This window comes from Motacilla alba, chromosome 2, assembly GCF_015832195.1.
Source record: "Motacilla alba alba isolate MOTALB_02 chromosome 2, Motacilla_alba_V1.0_pri, whole genome shotgun sequence".
Taxonomy (NCBI): Eukaryota; Metazoa; Chordata; class Aves; order Passeriformes; family Motacillidae; genus Motacilla; species Motacilla alba.
Window position 1 is genome coordinate 111866983 of NC_052017.1, and position 19556 is coordinate 111886538.

The following is a 19556-nucleotide window of genomic DNA, read 5'->3' on the forward strand; positions in this document are numbered from 1 at the left end:
ATTAATGCCCATTGTTTAATTGAAGATCAGTTATCAATAGAAACAGCATGATACAGAACTTTGACTCAGGTGGAGTGCTTAATCCAATATGTCATGGAGAAACACCTAAATACCAAGGTGGCACAGCTCTGCCCCAGCCAGTTACCATCATGGGTGTAGGCATGTGTTTTGTTTGATTAATATGACTGTTGTTTGATTTGTAATCTCCTTGTGCTGCCCTTTGTTTTCCGGCTCTTCTCCCAGAACTTCCTTTACTCCTTCTGGCAGGAAATGTCTTTCTCTCCCTAAGAAAACTGCCTTCTCGAGAAACTTCTCTGTCAATTCAGCATTTCTCTAAACTGTCCTTTTCCCTTGGGATTCTTCATTGGTGGAGGTTTGAATGCCCGCCTTGTATGTTATCTCTAGTTCTCCTGATTTGCTGAATTCTGTATCCTCTGCTGTGACCCTCCCCCGGTTTATAAGCTATTGTCTGCCCTGAGTTTGGGGTCCTGGAGAAGCAAAGGGGAGCGGTAACATCAAATAAAAGTACCCCACGGTCCGTGACTGCTGCTTCTGTTTTTGCGCCGTGCCTTCCCTGGCAGCTGGGAGATCAGCGGAGCAGAGAGGGGCTGTGGCAGCCTGACACCACCTAGCCGGGCAAAGCTACAATGGGAAGCAGTGGGAAGGAGAACTGGAAGTGTATGCTGTGAACATCCAATCTTCAGTTGCAAATAAAAGACTTTCTGTGAAGCTCAGACATGCCTGGCAGTAGCTATAACTACTGACCATTTAACATTTACTACTAAGTCTGTTTGAATTCAGACTTACAATTTGTTTCAGCAAAGCACATTAAGGACTGCAAGGGTCCCACACTTTCTGCCAGTGGAGACAGATGAGACACCTGGAAATGCAAGAGTCCACCTCAGTTTCTGTTCCAAATGTGCTTATTCAGGATTATGTCAAACGTGCTTTTCCACAGCAGTTTCCAGAAAATCAGTCTCTGACCAAATCTTGTGGAAACAGAAGCCAAGCCCAAAGGACAAACCTGACAGGTTTTCGAGATGCCAGCTAGGAACAAACAGATTTCTCAGTCTCTGTCTCATTTCTAAGCAGTCCTGTGGGTTAACACCACTGTGAAGGTGATAGCTACACAAATCAACCATAATCTCAGTTCTTACTGAGGAACACCTTGGAGCTTTTTTGTGTGATTTTTCTTCACGTGCTCAGTTCTTCCATCATCTGAGTACCACTTTCACCTCCTTCTCCAGTCATCTGCCATACTACTGCTTTTTTCACACAAATATTTCTTTAAAATCTGCTAACTTTATAAAGTTCAGAAAAAGAGTTGACAATCAGTCCTTTCTGAATGCAGCTAGGCATGAACAGACCTTTTTTTTCATGCCATGAGCATTTCCTGACTGGCCAAATTCCCTTCCATCTACCAAAACCTCTTCATTCCATCTACCAAAATCTCTTCATTCCATTACTGGCTGAAACAGAGCTCAGTTATAGTTGCATACATGCAATTTAATAGTTCTTAAAGGAAACCAGGAAAATATTTAGCAATGTAAAATAAAGAATAACTACTTCAGTTAGTTAAGTGCTTTTTAGCATGTTGCCATATACTTGTATGCCACAATATATGAATGTACCTCTTCAAACATTACAGGTAAAGTTAAGAAATACATTTTAGTAACACAGACTTTCTGAGATGCTTCAGTTCCATTGCTTGCAGGGTTGCTTTGCTGGTTTCTCACCCTCCTAATCAATAGGCAGCCACAAAAGTGTGAATTGTCCAGTTACTACTTCTAACAAGAAGACATCCAGATCACTCTGCTCTGTTAGTCCTCTCTCTGCTAAACTATTCAAGAAAATCATAACTCTGTACATTCACAATGAACAGTTCAACTTCTCTGAATATCTAAAATGTCTCCCAACCCCTGGAAAAACAGGTCCAGATAAAAAAGTAATTTTCCTTTCTTTTGAAGAAGTAATGCAACAGTGCAGAATGTAAGGGGAAGTGTAACTATTCCCACCAAACAGCAATGCTGCTCTCCATGATTTGAAACACCTTGTGGACTCTACATTAATCATCAGTGACAGAAGCCTAAACCACTTGGTTTCACCTGTATCTAACTCAGAAAAGGTACCCCCTCTATTCAGACATGGATTTAGCCAAACTGATCTATTCTTTTGCAATTCTGTGCTTGGATCAATCCCATTTGCTCTTCCTTGGTCTGACCCAGATGCCACTCCATAACCTACAGATGGTTCATTGTACTGTATCCCATCTGTTAAATAAAACACAGTAATGAGAATACATCACTCCAATATTCCTCACTTTACTTTGGTTTCCATTCTAATCTTGAACACAGCTGAAGGTCCTGGTCCTTTCAGTGGTCCATGACAAAATTGTCTAAGAGAAGACCTCTTCATTCTGCTTCTTACAGAAGATAGATACAACAGAGCTTCCATGCCCAAAATGTGTCAGGTTCAAACTTGAATGTATGGAACAGAGATCTCCCAGCTTCAGCACTCACTTCTACCACACATTGTTTGCCATGTTTAGCTTGTGATGAAAAGATTCAACTTTTCTTAAGGTAGCTTAGCTACCAGTGGAAACACCACAGCAGTACATTCCTAAATAAAAAATTAAATCATGTTGTTGACATATAAATGATCAAGACTTCAAGGAACAGTTCTGTTTTGAAACACTAAGTTTAGCATACTATGCTTCAACGCTACAGCACATACAGTAGATACTGTTAAAATAACCCTAATAAATTTGAACTAATAACACAGAAATGTTAATAGTGTTCATGTATAAAGAAAATTATTTATATTTCACTGAAAGTTGGGATTCCTTAAGGCCTATAGTTATATAAAGTAAATGTAAGTTTGACACATAAATCATTACGTACATTGTGTATACCTGGAAGAAAAGTCTGTTGTCTGAAAAGTCAGTGCAAAGCAAGAGGATTTTTAGTTATTTTACTAAGAGAAAAAAAAATTCTAAACCCCACCTTGTCTCTTAAGATAATATCTTTCTAAAAATATACATTTTTATGCAGAAAGATGGTCCTATTTTTCAGGAGAAGATGGATGATAACAACAACATTAGCCAGTTTTCTTAGTGAAATCTTGGCTTTCTTAAAATCAAGAGATTTTTTCGGCATTGAATTCTATTAAGAAATATTTCAATGCCTGAAATTTAGAACAGAGAAATTTTCATGCTTTATTGAATCTAATTGGTAATTGAAACTCTTTGTTTTGCTTTTCATTTATTTTATTCTCTACTTTTGTGAAACACGAGTTACAGAATAAGAAAAGGCTAACAAATGCTCTAGAACCAATCAATGTTATGAAATTAATAATAATACAAAATGAGCATGTAAGCTTATGTAGTGTCTTTCATGTAGAAGTATCCCAAGGCACTTCGTAACAGAAACTCAATAAGGAGTGCAAAAGTGCTTTGTCAGATAGGATAAGCCAGGGGAAAAGGGGAAATTAATTAAGCATGGATTTAAATTTCTCAGCCAACACAGCATTTAGAACCTTGGTCAGAAAAGACAGTGGTTCCAATATCTGTATCCAGGGAACACAACAGACTATTTCAGTCTTTAATTCTTGAGGAATGTTCAATAGTTTTCCCACAATAATATGGGTATGATTAACAGGAATGCAGTCCAATGGTTGCATTTCCAAAGAGCATTCCCTGCCTCTCTCCCTCCACTTCTTCATGGACAAGTAGATCCATAGAAGTTGATCACCTGACCTGGATGCCAGTCACTTGACTGTGAAGATATCCAACATGGAATTTGGTACAGCAGAAATTATAAATACCAAGTTAAAGGTTGGATAATGCTTTTCTGTGCTGTTTAGCTCACTATTTTAAACCTATGTATTTTTCCTTATGGAGGTAGTCCACATCTCTGACAGAGTGATCTGCTGCACAGTAGTTCCTAAGACAGCACGTGCTTCACAGGCTAAAATAAAGTTGCTTGGGAAAAACTATAGCAATCAATAATTCATAAATCACAGCTTCCCTGATGTTGCAGAAACTTGCACATCCTCTATTTTTCAAACATTTTTCTCTTAGGAACACATGGACCATCTCTTTTTTTGGATGGCTGCCTCTTCGGATTAATGCATCCTTCTGGTGCATAAATTAGCGATGCACAGAGGAAAAAAGGAGAAGCACTAAATCTCAGGAAACTGAAGCCATACAAAAAAATGAGATTCACAGTAGAGCTGAATGAGTGACTCACCATGAATAATTTATCCAAAAAGTTAGCCTACACTTCTGTTCATGGAGTAGCTATAAGAAGCTTATAATTTCCTCAGTTTTATTATAAAACAAAACCTTAAAATATTGTATGTCTTCATTGCAAATAACTTCCTGTAAATATTTCATGTCCTATTTTAAGAGATTGGGCATTTTTGGTTGATTGAATAAATCACACAATGATGTTTCTGTTCCCTAGATGGATGAATCCACAAGCACATATTTTGGATGCCTGCTGTGATTAAGGAAGCAAGTCAGTAACATGATGAAAAGTAAGTGTAGAGAATATAGGTTAATTTACAAAAAACTCTAAAGATCTTTCTGCAAATTTTTTTTTTCAGTATTTACACTGAAGCTGTAGTGAATTTTAGTTCTGATTAATAACTCTAGGATTTTGTAGGTACCTCTAAATATTTTCTTTCTTGAAGATTTGGTAAAGAATAATCTACCCGTCTTTCTAGAGTTTAATCTAAGCTTTTGGATCAGTTATTAGCATTTGATGCATGCATAGGTAGATTAAAGTAGTATGTTGAAATTTTGCTAGATATTTGAAGTCTGAAATATCCTTGTGTAGTTTATGGTTTTGAGTGGACTGACATTCTTTGTGCAAGTTTGAGAAATATTCCATGCTACTTCCATAAACTATGAAACCTCAACAAATACTTAAGGAAGAATGAGCAATTAGTGCATTTAGAATTTACAGGAGTATACAGATCAGTTTAATAAAAGCCATCTAGTAAAATATATTAATATCTCTTGTAATGTTCAGATATTGAAATACTATTATACATATGACAGGAAAAAGAAGACTGAGGAGCTTAAGATTCACCACAAATTATTCTGTGTGCCCTGATACAGGCTGAAAATAAAGACAACATACCAGAATCCTGCCCACTTCACATTACATTTGATTATGCTTGCATAATTATTGCTAACATTTTGCTTTAGTTTTTTGTTTATCTAAAAAGTGAATCCACATAAATTATCCCTTTTCAGATCTATGCTAAAGCTTTACAAAATACATTTGCTTGACTCTTTATTTTACAACAGTAGCAGTGGTATAAATTTGTCAATATGATAAGAAAATAAAACTGAAAAAATAAACAACGTAAGTTCTTACCTGAGCTCTTGAGCTATAGAGTCCACTTGAACTGTTAATAAAAGCAGGAAAGAATTAATTAGTTTACACTTCCAGACTTGTGCTTTCTGCAGCCTTGCACCTGCCTATCTGTAATGACAGAGGAGTGGCTATCAAAACACAGGTGGTTATTTCATGCTAACCGCAGGATTGTAGCTACTAGTGACAAATGCTGAATGAAGGTGTAATTGTCACAGTTATTTTAGGGTGCATGAAACCTGGAGTATGATGTTCAGTGGAACAATAAGGAAAATAATAAAAATAAAAGTAAAAGCAAAGACCTTTGATTTTCCTGGAAAAAGTATGCAAAATCTTTAATTTTCAGAATTTAAAATCAGTTTGGGAATTGCAAAGGCTGATGCTCACAAGTTCCTGCCCACACAGGAGTATACAGCATATTGACAAGGCCAACAGGTGTCTCTAGGATTACTCATATTGCAGAGGCACCTTTTATTGTTTCCACTTCTGGGGAAAATGTTCTTGATATATTAATTGCTATAAGTGTGTATGCACACGTATAAATACATGGCGGAAAAAAAAACCCCATAAGTTTTAAAATTGTGTTATTAGCCTTTTGAGTGAAAGGGTATGAAACCTCTGTTAACTACAGCTGAACTTGTGGGTTACAACTACAACTGAACTTGTGAAGTTTGCTGTGCCAGCCAAACTCTTCTAACTCAGTCCTGACCAACAGAGAAGACATGCACTAATGCTGAGGTGTGAATAACTTCCCTATTCAGAGACTTTCCAAGTTCTCTGTTTGGTACTTCTGAAATAGATATGAAGTTTATATTAATTTCAGTGATCACCAGTGAGGGTTGCATCAAAGTTTTGATATGACAATGATTATGTGTTTTAGAAAGGTTTGTCTGTATTTATCCCCTTATCTGCAGTCAGTCTGTGGAACTTCAATGCTTTTCCTCTGTCTTTCCCTGAGTGAAGTCTAGCACTTTTTGCTCCTTTGATCGTTTGAAAATAGAGAAGTAATGCCAAACAGCTCTAATCTTTCATTTTGACCATAACTTGAACCTGAAGACACAATATTAACAATTCAAATTAGTGAGTTGTGACAATGAAAAGAAGTAGTCTGTTTTGCACAATCTTTAGAATCAACAATTCTCATTAAAATTAGAGTGAAGGGTGGGTGCTTTGTGCCTCTGAAAATAGTCAAAAGCAAAGATGGTCAAAGGGTAGGCAAAACTTTGACATTTATTTTTAAGTATATCCATTTTTCACTTGTTATCAAGAGTCACAAAAAGTGTTATGAATTAAAATAAAAAGTTATTTTCCTGGAAGGGCTCTACTGATAGTCAATCATGTTTTCCAGATGTTGAGATCATTAAGGGCCTGTTTATGTCTTTGTACTGCATTTCCATCTGTTCCTTACAAAAAGAGAGTAATATCTGGGAAATACAACTATGTCATAACTTTGCAAATGAAACATGAGCACCAATACTTAAAAAAACCCCACAAGATTCTCTTCTGCCACATACACCTGCAGCTTTTGATTAAAGAAGGTTTACCTCTGGACCATTTACACAACTATTTTATAGATAATCTATGGCAATAGACAGAAAAAACATTCAGGTGGCTGAGACAATGTTTTGATTTACAATTTTTTAAAGCACCCATTCAATGCTGTCAACTCTACTCACTGTGGAAAATAGTTTTGGGGTTTTTTGGTTTTGTGGGGTTTTTTTGGCTTTTTGAGGTTTTTTGGTTGTTGTTGTTGTTTTGCATAATAAAAAGTGTAGCCTTTATTGTCTTTGAAAAATAACTCCAAGAAAATAGCATCAGTAGATTTTTTTGGCTTTGCTTTATGCCATAGCTAATAGCATTGTGCCTCTTAATGCCAGCAGTCTCTGTCCTGCCCTGATTAAAAAAAGCAGCCATAAGGAAGCTACAGAGTCTCTCAGTGCACGTTAAGGACTGTGCACAGGAACTATGATATTTCATGGTGTTCTGGGCACAGGGTCGTGGAGTGTGCTTGCTAACTCACCCTTGGTTCCTTTGGAGCGTGTGCGCAGCTTTTTATTTTCCCCATCTGCATCCATCTGTAATATTAACACAAGCTCTTTAATTCATACCTTTTGCCATTGAGGAAATAAAAAACCACCAAAGCTTTTTTTTTTTTTTCCCACATTTCCAAAGGCCAGACAGTAATAGAAAAAAAAAGAATAATCATGCCTTATTAATCTTGTCAAAGAGATAAAAAGCCATCTGTGAATATCTAGTAAATACCTAGGAGATACCTTTAATGATGCAGATTTGTTTAATAAAGTGATAGTTATGAGTGACTCTGTAAGGTTTAATGATGAGGTCTACAGGTGTTAGCTGAAGGCATAAGGTTAGAAAGAGTAATGCTGCATGAGTTCGGCTTTCAGCATCCACCTCCTGAAACAAAAAGTCCCAGAAAGCTGACGCGACAGCAGGAACTCTGCATTTTCATTGTAACTGAGGCATAGCTCTATAGCTATGGTGGAACCTGCATTTCTGACAACCTCATCCTTAAAACATGAAACCTTCTTGCTTGACAGTGCATAACTACACATATACAGCTTTGAAATTCTTCGACACTTAATCTACTACTTCTTTAAGAAGTTTTGCTTGAAGAGTCAGTGAGTTAGGGATTTATAGGAGATTTTTTGGGAGAATGTAGAGTCCAGATTTGTATTTTACATTAAATAAAACCAAACCCAAACAATCAAAAATCCCACCCCCCGCCCCCCAACTGAAGTCATCTGATGTCATAAGTTTTCTAACTGACATAAGAGAATCCTTTCAAGATCAGCTGTTCTCACTACACTTTTGGCTACATCTAAGCCCAAACTGGAAATATGCACCTTCTGGTCTTGGATGTGGCCCAGACACATAATTATAGAGGTAGGCTTTCAATCCATGGATTTTATTGCAAACCCCTGAAATTCAAAGGGATTAAGATTTCATATTGGTGTGTGGAGAACTGCAGTGACACATAGCAGATTGTACAACAGTGCAATTTTGACCATGTCCAGGGAGGCAAACTCCTTACTAAAACACTTCATACATAAGAAAGACTCTATCACCAGGAATTTTTTCTAAGCAAAATTTTAGGAGCTGTGGAATTTTTCTTCAGTCTCTGAAGGAAGCTTGCTATGTGTCTTTGACTTGAATCTCAGTTTCCCTGTTTGTAAAATGGTGGTGATAAATATATTGTAGACAAAGCAACTCCCATGGGCTTCTGCAGATCAGTTTGCAGACACCAGTGTCTGATTTATGAAACTTTGTTGGGTGATAGGTTGATATGGAGACCAGAAGTTGCCAGGCATTTCTCCCTGAAAAAGTCACAAGATGTCAACTGATGTCAACAGAAGATCCTGTCAATTATTTCACTTTTTCTTTCTGAGGATCTGCTGAACTGTACTGAACTGAGGAATGATGCAAGAAGTCCTGTTTGTGCCTTTTTCCATTTATAGAGTTTAAAGATCTGAGTATGCTTTATTTTTAGCTCAATATGACTCAGATTACTGAGATGTTTTGAAGGTCTTATCTGAAAGAACATTGCAGAATATGACAAAATTGACCTAAGAAATAAAAAGAATAAAGTCAGCCTTTCTAGAGGACAAAAAGCTTTTCTCTATTTTTCTGGGGTTTATTAGTTTCTATAAGTGTTTGAACATTATAAGCAGATATTGGAATCAAAATACCAATTTGAAGGAGAGAACACAAACATTTGAAAAAGGTATTCATTGAGTTGAAGAACTGTAATTCTAGAACACAGGTTAGTGATGTCTGAAATGAAAATATAAACTGATGGAAATGCACACCAAAGCCAGACAATTATACCTTTTCTCTGTTTAAATTTACATCTGATATTGATTATTAGCAGGGAAAAACATGAGGAGCTTCTGTTTATGTAGTGGGGCTGATGGCAGCCTTTACTTGTTACTATCCTTAAAAGCTGGAGAACGAGTTTTTGCAATGTGACTGCAATGGTAATGGGAAACATGGCTCTGTTCTCTGATGCTGAGTTGTGATTGAAGGCACTGACCTGCCATAGACTTATAATAGGGGAGCAGGTGTGGCAATGATGGACTTTAATTTCCTTTAATAAACCTTTTATGTGCCACACTTTTACTGCCATTCTATGCTCTCCAAGGTCCTGCACATAATAGGTTCATTACTTTTGATTACTATAGTCTATTGAGACAAACAACTCCAGAACACACTATATATTATGTTCAGTTAAACCAATATAGACTATTTATCCACTGTGCATTATTTCACCTGCAACTCTACAGACAAAATTAACAACAGCTCCTGTAAGCTAAAACTATTAAAACCGCTGGTACTCCTTTGTCATCATTTCATAGTAAATACCACACCAATCACAGTGCTGCTCTTTTAATTATGAAACAAAAAGTGCCCACTGCTTCTACTGAACAGCAGTTACTTTGGTCTAAACAGCAGGTTGCATTGTGATGAATATTTTAAAACTGCACAAAGAGTGAAAACCAATGATAAAATCAATGCAGGTGATTTTTCAATTGATTTTCTTTCCTTGTAAAAGTTTCACACAATGAGATATCTTTTTATCAACTCAAACCTATAATTTATAGGACAGTTTAGCCTGATGCATACACATATCAAAATAATCATCATGTCCGTGTTGTACAAAAGACACCTTAACTTACAAAATATTTCTATGCATTGACTTGAAATACAAAAGAAACTGAATAAAACTGAAATCTCTAAACTGTGTCAGCAAAAAAAAAAACAAAAACACTTCTCTTGCTCAACATTTAAATGTACTATCTTTAGAGTTTGGTAGCTCTTTTAGAGACTGCCTGATACTGATACAAAGTGAACAAAGTGTCTCATTTCTGTTTTTATCCACATAGTGATAATTTTACATGAAATTACATAAAAGCATGGTCAGCAAGAAACATTCAAACTTTCAAATCACCCATGGAACAACAAAAGCATTAAATTCTGAGAAATTATAGCCAACATTTTTAGAGGTACTTGTTATGAAGCTGTTAATTTGAGACATATATTATTACTGTTGTGACTGTAAAGGTTGGATGGATTCTGGAAGGTGCTTCATGCTGTCAAAGCTGGGGGATGGTCACCCTCCTTCACACTACATATGTTGTCTTGAGTCAAGAATCCATAAGGGGTAAATAGAATGGTCATGTCTGCACAAAATCCTCACACAATATCTCACTGCTAATTTTTTTAGCCATCAGGGCCATGGGGAAAATGAAATGTTTGCCAGGAAAATTTTATTGGGGGTTACAGCCCCATAATTTTTAAGGGCAAGCTTTATAAAAATAATGGTGAGTGAAGAGTGGAACTAAGTCCACTTAATCTTTGTTTTTTATATCTAGATCCTCTGATTTGATGAGTTTTAAACTCATCTAAACATTTTCTTTTCAAAATTAGTTGAAGCTAGCTAATGGACTCTAAAGGAATTAGTGGGAAATACACAGTCAGAAACACAAGGACAGAGATGCAGCAGCTCTGCAGTCCCAAATCATTAAGCAAGTAGGCTAAGAAATAAATGCTTTCTGCATCAGTTATACTCCATTGCTGTGATCTCAAAATTTACTGAATATATTGATGTTGCATTCTTTTCTGGAAACATGTTCCAACAAATCTCCCAAGGTTTGTGAATGCCCTCTGCCTGACTTTGTGGATTTCATTCTGATCCTTCCTCTACTTTTCCTTCAATGTTGATTAAGATTTGAGTGTAAGTCAACACTAGATCACAGAAAACTGACTGGAGTCACTGACAATGTCCCAAATTCTGCTTGCTGAAACTGTAATAATTTGCTGTTTAGCTGCTACAGGGTATTCATGTTTCTCCAGATTAATTTACTGGTGCAATATCAGCAATCATACTTTCTGAGCAAACTATTTCAGAGTTCCTGGCTGCAGGAACCAAATGGTACTTCTTTTGTTTGTACCATCCCACTGCAGTTGACAGACTCGAGAGCAGCACCTGGAAATACTTCCCTGAGTGAGAGAATCAGGATTTGGCTCCGAGTTTGGTTTTTTGTGTGCCTGGTGTCTGTCTGTGCACATGTGCATGTACTGATGTTATAATAGGATCCAAGAATATGACTAACAGCTGAAAATAGGGCATGTGCAATAAATTATAATAATGACAATAATAATAGCAACTATTTCAGTTTACTTGCACATTTTTTAAATTTGAATTTCAGAAACTAAATTGACACTACTATCTGGGTAGGATAGTTTTACAGCACATTACTGTGAAATAAACTATGGCTTAGGGAAGCCAGTGCTGCTGACATAGGTAAAAGTGAAATACATCTCCTGGAAAAAAGCTCATGTAAGAGCTGTGCACTTTGTAATTTCCATTGTAATCTTCATACAAGCATGGCTTTCCTGGAGTGGGTTTCATACTGCTGGAGTGTCAGTCTGTTTCCTTTTGCATAACTAGCTAGAGGAATAGAAATCACCAGTTCATCTAGAGATAAAGACTATAAGATTTATCATTGCACTGTGAGTTTCTGACTTAAAGTTATACCTGATTTTCAAAATTAAATTCAGGGAATCATTTTGCTAAGACAAACTTTACCTGATTTTGAGAGGTCTGGAAAAAGAATAACTTTTCTTTACTCTTTTTAATTTGTGAATTACCGAAGTTAGTATTGAGATAACAGCTACATTTGTCACAAGCTTAGTGAACTCAGTCAGAAGAAAAGACCTCGCTGATTTTTAAAGCACACAAATCCATTCTCAAGTCTCCAACACAAGCCACAAACTTCAAAGATGAAGTCAAATTCTGCTAAAGATAATGAACAGGACTGTGCTATACTGTGTCCCAAGGTGACACAAAACTCTGTGTACTTCTCCCTACAGTAAATAATACCGTCGAAGCAAGATTTTCAGTAGTTTTGATATTCATATTTTGATATTTCTTTTCATCAACACATGTAAGATTTTACCACATAAAAAGAGAATAAAGTCATAGAGAAAAAAAAAGAAATAATAAATCTGAAAGCAAGATTTCCTATAGCCCGCCCAGAAGAGCAGATCACTATTTGTCTGTATGTGTATATGTCTGCTGACTGAATCTTTCTCTTAGACTATGGTAATATTTTTAATATGAAGTACTAATCTCACTCTGACGGTGAGAAGTATAGTGAAAGAAATGCCAAGAACATATATAACAGCTTCTAGAAAAAGTTATGTATTTTCATTGCTGGCGGTAACAATAGTCCAGAATCCAAATACAATTTTTTAGGAACATTGCTTGCAATGTGGTTAGAGTTTCTTGCTCTTTTTTTTCTTTCTTTTTTTTTTTTAATAATATGTTGATGACCAGAAAGGAAAAATATTTAGAAATATGTTCCTAAAGACTATCACTAAAAATATGCCTTTTTTAGTGATTTTGACTATTCTTAACCAAGGAGTCATCGCATCTTTATTTTTGAAAATTTTGCTTTAGTTTGTTTAATGCTGTTCCTGATTTCTCTAGGAAAAAGTTGAATGACATGGAAATAATTGGTTCAGCTCTATGAATTTCTTGGGAATTAAAATTAGTACATTTACTAAATGCAAACTTTAAAGCCTGTTTATAACACATATAAATCATCGACAATTTGGCATTATATGGTGCGATTGAATGGTGTACCTGTTTTTGAGAAGATTTTTATATATTGAATTCACTACTTGAAAATATGCAGAGACAAAACAAGGCTTAAAACAGAGGCAAGCTTGAATAGCTTTGTAATGAGGATGATTTATTTTGATCCTCACTTCTGATTTCCGAGTTGTCACTGCTGTTGTATACTTCATCCATGCAACTTTGCACAACTGGCAGTGCTGAATATAAACCAAAGCCATATGTTTATGTCCTTTTGCCAAACGACTACAGCAAATAGTTCTATTATTCCCTTAGGTAACCAACATGTGCCAAGTATTTCTATTAGTCTTCTTTACCAAGGCTTTAGAGGGCAGAGTCACAGCTTCATAAAATTAAGGGGACACTGATAGTTTTTAAATCCAGAGAAAAATTATATAGTATACTAAGCTGAAATGCAGTTCAACCCAGGCTACTTTCTGGAGGTTTTTCTTCCTAGATTATTATTTTTTCTGAAGTTCAAGGTCTTGTTGCTATTTCCTGTGCTAGTATATATTAAACATAATTTTTTAGGAGAAAGAAAAAAAAGGCAGTTAAAAAAAAGCTTTGGTGCTTTGAGATCTTTTTAAGTACTCTAAAGTTTTAGCCCACCCAACTGCTATATAATTTTAAAAGTCCCAAACCAATTAACTTTATACACATATATATATAAATCACCAATGAGTTATGAATCATTTATTTTAAATATAAGTAGTGCACTGTGAAATATATTCTCACTCCTGGAGTCATATAGATTCAAAGATACTTGTGTTACTGACAGTATGTATGGCTAAAAGAGTGTAATTCACATACTTGAGAACTAGAATTTGTATGCATTTACAAAATTTCTAGTGATTAGTACTTCTATACCTGACTGTTGAAGAGTTTCTTAAAACAGCAGATATTACACAAGAAAAGTAATCCTAGTGCATGAGGCACAACACATGAAACCACATAGGATTTTACTACTAATATATAGCTGTATTTCTACTCAAATTAATTTTTGTAAATAAATTATCCCACCTTTGCGTGTATCCCGGTGAAAATACGTGCAGATTCCAAAGGACCAAATTTGTCACACAGCCCAAGATGCCTTGCCTGATTTAAAGGATAATCCTCAAATTCATTCTCTGGAAAAAACAGACAAAGAAACAAAAACAAAAACAACAAAACAAAAAAACAGCTATACTAAATAAAACATAGATGAAACAAGACACTCTTTAAATCAAATGGGTAAATAATCCAGGTGCAATATTTTCTTCAGCGGTTTTACAAAGATAGGGTGTAGATGCATCAATGGTGCTTCTAAAAGGCATAAAGAATATGGTTTTTTTTCTTTTCCTGAAGTAGTTTCTTTACATCATTAATGCCTTCTTGATCACTTATGAAATAGACCTGCTGCAAGAAAAGTTTTTTGTCTTGTGCGGACAAAAATCTACTGTTTCTATATGTAGAAATCCTCAGTCAAATGTTTTAATTGCATCAGAACCCCTTTGACTGAGTAGGATGGTTCAGTTCCTGAAGTAAAATAAATGAGAAGCATTCTGAAATATTTTAAAAGCAGAAGAAAACCCCTCCGTTCTATTTTTTCTGACTTCAAATATTAAAATTTAAAGTTGGCAGACTGAGAATGTTCTACGCTTAAGCCAAATTAGGGAAATCTTTGACATTTCTCCATGCTCAATTTTTATTCCTTTCTGTGAGGGACTTTATGCTAAATCGACAGTGACAGCGAGGGACGTAGAGCTGCAGAAGTTTACATCTGAGTGTACAACACCGAGATCCTTGTTTTCAGAAATACATACTCAAATACCCAAACCCTCCTAACACTTAAAGTTCTAGGCACCGTCAACCTGGAAGAATCTGACAATGAGCAGTTATTAAGGGCAAGTTTTATTTAGGGGTTGCTCCTAACACTAGTGACCAAAACATTAAAATTTTGCTATCAGTTGCAAATTAGGAGGTCTATTTCTCATATCATCTAGTGTATTTAATAAAATAGATCTGTTCATTGAAGATATTCCAATTATGACAAAGTTTGCAAATAAACTTTCAGAACTTTAACTGTTCTTTAAATGATATCTGATTATGTCTTTTTCAAGAAAATTTTGAACATTGCATTTCTGAAATTGCAAAGGCTTATTCTAAACATATTCTCAGGGAAGCTAGAGTTTCTTGAGCAACTGATTTCTGTTTGTGTCCCAACAGATAGGATGCTTGTTTTATCCCATCAAGTACTTTTAATTATAATCAGTACACTTTGATCAAATAATGAAACAGGCAACAGATGAAAGATGATAAAGAAGGGAGAAAAGCCGGAGCAAACCATCCCAATACCAACAAGATTTTTAAAGCTTTTTTTAAACTACAATTTACTAGAAAGAGATGTTATTTTTCCTCAAAGTCCTATTTTCCTGTTATTCTATTTCAACATTCATAATAAAAACCCAAAACCACAAAAGAAGTCCCAAAGCCTTCTACCTTCCTCTTCCTCTTTGTTCAGAACACATTAACCTAAAACAAAAGACCTCTGAGAATAACTACAAGGGTGAGCAAAGCTTTCTAAAGAATTAAACTTAGCAAATTTTTATCTAAAAATTCTAGTAACTCAAGTATTTATTAACAATATATTTTTCCTTTATTTTCTCAAAGATTGCCAATAAAGAATGAAATCACATAAGGGAGTAGCTGCAAACCCTTTGAGTTCCCTGATGTCAAACTCATTAGCATCCGAATAACCACACAGCAGCACATCATCTGCACAATTGCAATTTTTTACTACTTTTAATAGCGTTTCTCAAAGGGCTCATTTTCAACTTTCTTCAGTGGTTAGTTGGTTCTCTGGGGAAAAGGAGCTTCCTGACGCTCACAGCTTCCACTCAACAACCAGGCCGTTTGCTGTCAGAAGCATCAGCCCTCTGCCCTAACCCCATCTGCTGTCTCTCTCATCCTAAGGGACTGAGAGTTAAGACAGCACAGCTGAGATCCACTTGGAAAAGTGCACAAAGGACAAGGAAAAACATACTAAACTTTCCACATTCAGATTTATATAATAAGCTAGTATATTGAAAGTCCTCCTTAGAATAAAAGGAGATTGGACTGGGATGGGTCTGGGGGGCAGGTTTTAAAATTGTTCTGAAGAACTACATGCAACAGTGGTAAAACACAAAAACCTGCACCCTTCTGCTGTGTTTAAACACAGCAGAAGTTGCTGGTGGTTAGTAAGTTTTAATGTGCTGGGTTTGATTTCTTTCACGTAACAGGGTGCAGGCTGTCATTCAGCTGATTCGTGGGTGAGTACCCACATTTGAAGATAGGGTGTCTCATAAAAAGTCTACTAAAATGTCATGCATCTGTCATGCTATAAACAGGGTCTGTAGGATTATGCTGTGTCATGGGATGTGACATGCCCTTAATGTAACATAAACTGTGTGTCACCCCTGTCCTTACTCCAAGAAGTAAGTTATATTTCAAATATAAATGCTGGGATCTGGTAGTTCAGGTAGCAAAAAAAGGCTTGGTGCTGATTTTACAGGACTATCAAGGCCTTATACTGAATCTATTTAGGAAGTTTTATGAGTTATAAAATTGATCATGGGCCAAATTTTGAGGTATTGCAAGAAGTGCAGAAATCTGCAATACCAACTGGAGAAAATAAGTTCTCAGACACAAGAGCCCACCAAGTACTTCTAACCAGGTTGTTGGTCACTTTGATGATAAGATCATTGTTGATAGAAATGAGCCAGAGCTAACTTATTTATTTGTCAATCAAGGTTCCTTGGTGGGGTCACTCCCCTTGGGTCCATATGTATCTTCAATTGGCCCGATCTATTCATAGCTTGCATTAACTTATTCCTCTTTTTAATCAAGAATTCTAAACAATTTACAGACAGTAAATTATGCTTATACTTCAACTGCCTATGTGTCTAAACAGTATCTTTTATTCTAGAAGGTGAAGGCTCCTTGCCTGTAAAGAAAACTTCAATCCTTTTCAACCATCATCTCAATTCAACTAAGATAATAAACTTTATAAACCCACAAAGATGGAATATATGAGTTGCTTGATTCATCAGTGTAATTGTTGGGTGAAGTCACCTGGAGCCTTTGCAATTCATTCCTTGGTTTATAGCCATTTCCAGTGCTACATGATTTTGTACTGACTCTGAAGTGCCATCCTGCTGAGATCCATGAGTCATACCAGGATACTGATGTGAATGACAGTTTAGGTCCTAATCCTCTACATCAGATATTGGTGACAAATCCCTTCAAACAGCTATTTTTGTTGACCCATTGTCTGTGGGTAAAAGTCTGCTCATTCAGGTCAGATTACCAGAGATCCTGAGGATTTTAAAATGAGAAAACACATATTGTACCACCACAAAATTATCTCAGCAGAAGTCCCAAGTTTTTTTCTCTATCAGAATTTCAATACTCAAAGCTATACTATATTTGTGAAAGATCCCAAAAGCTTTTTTAAGCATAATACATTCTATTTCCAACAGGTTAATTTGATTTTTCTCTCATTTACCACATCCCTGGTTGATATATTCAAATGTGGGAATGAATAATGGCTTCATTTTGTGATTTGTTAGCTCAGAATAAAAGTAATATCTAAGGAAACAAAATCCAATGCGCTCATCATTATGATCCCTGAACATTTCTTGTGGTTCTACAGTGACAGTGAATTGTCTTTCCCAAGACAAAATAATGCAGTGTATTTAGTATTTGAGAAAATAACATGTGAAAGAAAGATACCATTACAAATAAATAGAGATAACTCTGGATTTCAAGCAGATCTTTATCTTGCACAGTCTGAAGTCTGTGACTTTACACATTAAGTTCTGCACAAGCCTCAGGGAGATCCTGAAGTACATGTAAAATCTTCAGCTCATGAGTAACTGAATTATATTTGGCCTACACACTCCCTGCAAGAAATCTGCAGGACTACCTAGAAACATTTTCTTTTTTGTGTATAATTTGAGCTTCAGAAAGGTGTTTCCTTGGGGCAGAGTACTTGTCTTTGCCCTTGTTTCATTTAGTACAAAGTACACAAGAAGCAGAATTATTGCTGTTTCAACAACTGCATGTTCTTTCTCAACTCTAATGCTAAACTTTATCTTATTTTGTTCTACCCTGAGATGAACAGAAGGTCACGTTAGCAGTGTGAGACAGGCTGGTAACCCAAGCAGTTGCCCTTCTAGTACCTCTAAAAGATTTCACTTCCACTCATCCTCTCTTTTAAACAGGGCAGTAACTCCAAAGCCAAGATCATATTTCACCGAGCAGAGGAGTTTAACTTTCACCTGATTTAAGCAACAAACTATCCCTCAAAGATGCCGGAGGCTTTGCTGTAATTAACATAACTGCATTTAGATGCTATTCATGACCGATAATTCCAACACCTTGTGAAAAAAAAAAAAAAGGTTGCAAGCTGTAAACATTATAAACATATTCAAATAAGCTTAACGCAATCTGCCATGCTTATTTCTGCCTAGATCATGGACCAGCGAAATGGTTAATGCAAATGGATTTATAATTTGCTTTGGGGGGCCAGTTTCTTCTCCTTATTTATTAGCCCAGCTGATGGGGCAGATTTGATGAGGCACTTCTGGAATAATTGAGTCATCACACAAAGAAGGCTGCTAGCATTCAGAGTGGTTTTATCAGCAGCAAGCAGGCCTGATTACTGACAATTACACTCTGATCCGGTGATGGAGGAGAAAGAGCCAACGAGTGGGAAATGTCCGTGTTTCTATCCAGGAATAATTTCTACATTCATTTTACATGCTAAGTGTTTCCTATCTCTGCATAATAAACTGTAAACAGGAATAGATGGCACAATGTCCCTTAATATTTCCTGGTAATGAAGACACAAATGTACAGTGAGTGCTGATAAATATAGATGAAACATAAGCTATTCTCTGAGTCGGTATTGTTACCTTTAGAATAAATGCATTTTGGTGGTAAAAGCATAATCATAGCTAATGCAAAAAAATGACAGAAGATTGAAGCTGTCCTTGTAACTACACAGAAACTTTGTAAAAGTCCTGTTAATCACGACTGCTCTAGAGGCTCATAAGCTGAAGGTGATATACTGGAAAGAACGTCATTTTGTTTCTCAATAGTCAACTATGTAGGAACTCTTTTGCTTCGACACAGTAAAGGAGAGCAACAGCAGTGACCTCCATTAACACTTCAGGGATAGAGCACATCTCGATGCTAAACTGAAAAACAATGGAGCTGGTCCTAGAAGACATCTTCACCATGATAAATTCTCATTTCCCTCTCATCAGCTTTAAGACAGTGTTTATAATGAATAATAGAACTAGACCATAGATTTCATGAGTTGTGTTAAGCAATACATTATTGCCTTTAGAACATTATTTTTATAGCAATTTAGATGCTGTAAAATGACAGTTATTAACAAAATTCTGCTAGCAGAACTTTGAAAAACTGTTTCTTCAGGAGAAAAAAAATGGGGAAAAACATGAAAACAGACATAATGGAGAGTTGAAAAGTAA

At 36.0% G+C, this 19556-nt stretch overlaps 1 protein-coding gene across 4 annotated transcripts in view; it reads right to left on the minus strand.

Moving 5' to 3' along the window:
• ST18 (ST18 C2H2C-type zinc finger transcription factor) overlaps window positions 1-19556 on the minus strand; it is a 169458-nt gene that overhangs the window by 61764 nt on the left and 88138 nt on the right. For 3 of the 4 annotated variants that reach the window (XM_038127386.1, XM_038127387.1, XM_038127388.1), the window contains 3 exons: window positions 14059-14165; window positions 7402-7456; window positions 5385-5415 (listed from right to left, as the gene is read on the minus strand). In XM_038127386.1, coding sequence (XP_037983314.1) covers window positions 5385-5415; window positions 7402-7456; window positions 14059-14165 — 193 coding nt within the window. The other variant, XM_038127389.1, reaches the window with a different exon arrangement.